Source organism: Rhinichthys klamathensis, unplaced genomic scaffold (genome assembly GCF_029890125.1).
Source record: "Rhinichthys klamathensis goyatoka isolate OS25496 unplaced genomic scaffold, OSU_Roscu_1.1 h1tg000386l_1, whole genome shotgun sequence".
NCBI lineage: Eukaryota > Metazoa > Chordata > Actinopteri > Cypriniformes > Leuciscidae > Rhinichthys > Rhinichthys klamathensis.
The window spans coordinates 666,745-672,744 of NW_026606890.1; the positions used below are offsets into that span (position 1 = coordinate 666,745).

Genomic DNA, 6,000 nt, shown 5'->3' on the forward strand with positions numbered 1-6,000 from the left:
CTACATGGTGAATGGAGATAGGGAACGATTCAGAGAGTGTAAATATGCTTTCAATCGGGGCGAATGAAGTCTGGTTTCATGTTAGTGTCACGTGAACCGGCGCAGATCCGGTCCAGAGACACAATAGCACAGAGCGGATCATATTATCGAGTCTCGCTGACCAGAAAACGTATCGGACCATTTGAACTCTGCACAGAATGCTGTATTTTAAAGCGATTTGTAGGAGATTAGGAGAAGAAACAGTTAGAGATTAGGAGGAAACTGCAGCTTTACCGAGCTCAAAGGCTCTGGCCGAGTTGTGAAATAAACTAAACACTATTGGCTATTTTAAAAAAGGAGAGGAGCTCTTCGATATGTCCCGCCCTGTCTTCCTGTTTCAGTGGAAATTACATCAACACATTGAATAATGCTGTGTTTCAAGGCACTTCAGCGGGCCTTTAAAAGGCAAATTTGACATCTTTCTTTCTTCTGACCACTGTAATCAATCTCTCGATATTTTTTTCATAGAACCCTATCGTGGATTTTTTCTTTTGCTATTGGAGCCAATGGGAATGCAAAACATATATGTTAGTAGTTTTCATTGCAAATGGTTAGGGAAAAATACCATTCGTCTTTATTTTTTGCTAAAAGCTGACTGAAGGCACATGTACACCATATGTTTGGGGGCCGTTTCGAATTATTCTTCAGGACATGTGAGTGCTTCTGTGACCGTGATGATCTCATTTTTCCACTCTTGGTTATTAGGAAGTGATTTAGCAGACGCTTTTATCCAAGAGCCACTTGTAGTTCAAGGACTATTTAACTGATTAGTTCAAGAGCAAAAAGTGCCCTCACTACATGATATTTACTTGGATTTCGTGACAAAAACCCATATTGTAGTCAAATCAAAACTTGCATCTATAACTGATGTGAAACGCACAGCCGAATCATAGCCATGCTGATATTCGCTAAACAGTGCATGTGTTCGTAAAATATTGCTTAAAAACTTGAGTAATCAAATGTTCACTTTGAGAAATTATTATATTCTTATAAAAGCAAATATGCATTAAAAAGTCAAAATCTTCCTGACAATTGCCACTTGATAAATAGTTAAATAGTGTATAGGCTATATCAAATATAATATCTGCGCTATTTCTATTTCACTACTTAAATATCATTTTGCTGTCATTAAACCAAAAGGAAGGTTTACATTTTCAATTTGAAATTGTTGCTTGAAATGTTATGCTCATAACATTAGTTAACATGAACTAACAATGAAAAATACTGCAGCATTTACCAATCTTAGTTAGTTAATATTAATCTCAACACATTTAATCTGTTTACATTTGTTGATGCACTGTGGAATACCACGAGCGTGAGCATTTTTATTAACTAAAATTAACAACGGTTAATAAATGCTGTAAAATATACACTCACCGGCCACTTTATTAGGTACACCTGTCCAACTGCTCGTTAACACTTAATTTCTAAGCAGCCAATCACATGGCGGCAACTCAGTGCATTTAGGCATGTAGACATGGTCAAGACAATCTCCTGCAGTTCAAACCGAGCATCAGTATGGGGAAGAAAGGTGATTTGAGTGACTTTGAACGTGGCATGATTGTTGGTGCCAGAAGGGCTGGTCTGAGTATTTCAGAAACTGCTAATCTACTGGGATTTTCACGCACAACCATCTCTAGGGTTTACAGAGAATGGTCCGAAAAAGAAAAAACATCCAGTGAGCGGCAGTTCTGTGGGCGGAAATGCCTTGTTGATGCCAGAGGTCAGAGGAGAATGGCCAGACTGGTTCGAGCTGATAGAAGGGCAACAGTGACTGAAATAACCACTCGTTACAACCGAGGTATGCAGCAAAGCATTTGTGAAGCCACAACACGCACAACCTTGAGGCGGATGGGCTACAACAGCAGAAGACTCCACCGGGTACCACTCATCTCCACTACAAATAGGAAAAAGAGGCTACAATTTGCAAGAGCTCACCAAAATTGAACAGTTGAAGACTGGAAAAATGTTGCCTGGTCTGATGAGTCTCGATTTCTGTTGAGACATTCAGATGTTAGAGTCAGAATTTGGCGTAAACAGAATGAGAACATGGAACCATCATGCCTTGTTACCACTGTGCAGGCTGGTGGTGGTGGTGTAATGGTGTGGGGGATGTTTTCCTGGCACACTTTAGGCCCCTTAGTGCCAATTGGGCATCGTTTAAATGCCACGGCCTACCTGAGCATTGTTTCTGACCATGTCCATCCCTTTATGGCCACCATGTACCCATCCTCTGATGGCTACTTCCACCATGTCACAAAGCTCTAATCATTTCAAATTGGTTTCTTGAACATGACAATGAGTTCACTGTACTAAAATGGCCTCCACAGTCACCAGATCTCAACCCAATAGAGCATCTTTGGGATGTGGTGGAACGGGAGATTCGCATCATGGATGTGCAGCCGACAAATCTGCGGCAACTGTGTGATGCCATCATGTCAATATGGACCAAACTCCCTGAGGAATGCTTCCAGCACCTTGTTGAATCTATGCCACAAAGAATTGAGGCAGTTCTGAAGGCAAAAGGGGGTCCAACCCGTTACTAGCATGGGGTACCTAATAAAGTGGCCGGTGAGTGTATATTGTTCAGTTGCCATGTTTCCATCCACCTATATTTATGTGCATTTTGGGATATCGCATACAAAACACTGGATGGAAATGAGCAATAAACTACGATGGAAACACATTTGCCGAATAAATCCCTCGATGCGCAACAAAAAGCTCATGTGACTTTGCCTCAACAGAGGCTGTGATTGGATAACTGGACTAACCAGCGGACCAATCACATCACAGCATCTCAAATGTTGATTTTGTCGTTCTAAAATGCCTGAGACAAAGTTTAATTCCCTCCCAGAAGCGTCTCACAAGATTGTGTTCCCAAACATTAGCATCCGAACGCAAGAGAACATGACAGAGTTTGAGTTTATGATGCAAGAAAAAAAAGTGACAGTAGTTTCACCAATTGCAGCAACATCCATTTTTATCACAGATAATTTGTGCCAATTTCCCAGGAAGTGCCAATTTTGTTCTGTTGAACACATGGGATTGAAACGCTGCTTTATTTGCGAATGTTTTATCTGAAATTTAAAGAGATAGTTCACCCAAAAATTAAAATTGTCCCATACTTTACTCACCCTTCAAGCCATCCAGGTGTATATGACTTTCTTCTTTCAGACGAACACAATCTGAGTTATATTAAAAAATATCCTGGCTCTTCCCAGCTTTATAATGGATGTGAATGGTACCTTGTTTTTTGAAGCCCAAAAAAAGTGCATCCATCCATCATAAAAGTAATCCATCCGACTCCAGGGGGTTAATAAAGGCCTTCTGAAGTGAAGCGATGTGCTTTTCTAAAAATAAAATAAACTATAAACTATAATCACTGGCTTCCGGTAACGGCTGTATGCGAGTCGAGTTCCAGCAGAAGAGTGACCTCTGACCCGACGCATGACGAGTGACCTCTGACCCGACGAATGATGTAGGAGTAGCGTAAGCTTAGGTGAGAGTCTACGCCTCTCGCGTTTCACACTAATAGGGCTTATGGACAACAAACTCAAGCTCCTCTGACATTTCTCTTGAAATATCCTCGTTTTAGACTTCTAATTCATGACCGGTGTTTTGTTTTGCTCTATCGTCTGTGCTTCCACATTCGTCAATACGTCATACATCGGGTCAAAGGTCACTCTTCCGCTGGAACTCGACTCGCGTGGGGCCGTTACCAGAAGCCATACTTTATAAAGTTATAAATATGGATATTTTGCTTACAAAAATGCATGGCTTTGCTTCAGAAGGCGTTTATTAACCCCATGGAGTCGTATGGATTACTTTTATGATGGATGGATACACTTTTAAGGCCGAAATTCGCGTCCGAAATTTTCGCACGTTAAAAAATAAATACGACCTCGCGTTATGTCAATTACGCTTGCACACTGCCTCCGAAACTTTCGTCCGTCATAAAAAAAATCGAATCGGGTTCGATTTTCTGCGTTTTTCGCATCCGCAGCAAGCAGTTTGAATGGTGTTTTGACAATTTAGAGCCACCGAATCACGCGTACGAAAATTTCGGACTCAGTGTGCAAGGGCCTTTAGGGCTTCAAAAACTCAGTTACCATTCACTCCCATTGTAAAGCTTGGAAGAGCCGGGATATTTATTTAATATATAACTCAGATTGTGTTCGTCAGAAAGAAGAAAGTCATCTACACTTTAGGATTAGTAAATTATGGGAAAATTTTTCATTTTTTGGCTGAAGTAACCCTTTAAATTCGCAACTCTGGATAGAAACATAGCTTTTAACCAATGCTAACACACGAGACCTTATTGTAAACTCATTCGAACAAAGCAGTAAAAGAATTGTTTCATTTGCCTTTTCCTGTTTCTCCATAGGTCCCTCTCATCTGCGAAACAAAGCCCGTGACTAACCCGGGTTTGCCAAACTGTCAGCAGAACAATGGTAGTTTCCAGCCCCCGCCGCCCGAGTGCAAACCCGAGCACATTCCTCCAGATGTGGCCCGTCTCATGCAGCTGGAGGAAGGGGTTCGTCCACCGCCTCCGGATCGGAAAAAACCACCCGTGCCCCCGCGCCACCTGAAACACAGAGACAAGGAACATTGTGCCATCGATATGAACGGTCTCGAGACTAACGTATAGCGACCATCGAAACCTTTCAGGGCGCAGACTGTAAAAGAGTCCACGTACACGGGAACGGACGACATGTTTTATTTCCTTTCCGTTTTTCATGAGGCAACACATGGTATGATCCTGCACATATGGGCCAATGCCACTGTTGGCAGCACATCCCAGTTGACCCAATCAGTGCATTAGATAATGCCAGGATGGAAAGAGAAACCAGGTCACCAAGCCAGCCTGTTTCTTTGGGTTCAGAGAGCCAAACTTTTCCTGTAGCTCAACAGAAACGTGATTCAAGACTGTCAAAAAGCACGAGTGAATTGTAAATACAACATAGCTATGTACTCTATGCGGTGTGTTTTTTTATTTCTCAAGTTTATATATAATTTTATATCTTATATTTGATTCTTGTCTCTTTAAGCAAGCCTTGTAAAATATTGTAAAGATCGCAGTTGTGCGTGAAAATCGACATTGACTGTGATGTTGAATGTTTTATGTTATCGGATGCACTGTGAAAAATGATTTTCTTGCTCAGTATTTTTGTCTTGTTTTCCAATATCCAAACATTCTTAAATCAGGATACAGTTACTTGAGAAGCAAAATAACATAAGATAATTAGACTTAAAAAATTAATTGACTTAAAACTAGAACAAATCTCTGCCAGTGGGGTCAGAAAAACACTTGTTTTCCCTTTCAATTAAAAAAGCAGAAAGCTAATTTTTTTCTTTGTTTTATCACTTAAATTTGATCATTTTTTAAGAATACAAGACTTGTAATAAGTATTTTGCTTCTCAAGTAAATGTATCTTGATTTACGAATGTTTCAATATTGGCAATGGAAAACAAGAGGAAGAAAATCAGTTTTTCGGTGGACATTCTCCTCTCCCGTTCTTGTGCGAAACACATCTGGGTCGGTCCTACTGTTCAGCGCTCGGCGAATTATTGCAACGACTAATTTAAAAAGCACTGAGGAAGCCATTTAAGGTAAGCAGTGCTAATAAATAAAAGTGTGATCCCAGTCATATATGAGCTGTGAAATTGCTGTATGATTATTCAAAAATAAATATTGGTATGTAATATACCATGCACATCTCAGAAAGTGTGCTAAATTAGTCCAGAAACACTTTACGCACGTTTGTGAGGAATATTATCTTACTGAATCTGTCTGTACATTAACCTTTATAAGCTTCTCCGTAATTTTTGAACGATTTCATATAATTTTCATAAAAATGGTTAACTCAATCTGAGTGCTTTAAAACTTGGTGATGTTTTGAATCTGAACAAACATGACGAGTCATGTTATTTTTCTTTAAAAAAAAAACCCAGATGGCATCA

At 40.1% G+C, this 6,000-nt stretch overlaps 1 protein-coding gene across 5 annotated transcripts in view; it reads left to right on the plus strand.

The window, feature by feature from the left end:
* The window catches only part of slc1a7b (solute carrier family 1 member 7b), an 89,736-nt gene extending 84,721 nt beyond the window's left edge, over nucleotides 1–5,015 (plus strand). For all 5 annotated transcript variants that reach the window (XM_056233971.1, XM_056233972.1, XM_056233969.1 and 2 more), the window contains one exon: nucleotides 4,424–5,015. In XM_056233971.1, coding sequence (XP_056089946.1) covers nucleotides 4,424–4,687 — 264 coding nt within the window. In that variant the 3' untranslated portion in view covers nucleotides 4,688–5,015. The remainder of the gene's footprint in view (nucleotides 1–4,423) is intronic.
* Nucleotides 5,016–6,000: the final 985 nt, after the last annotated feature.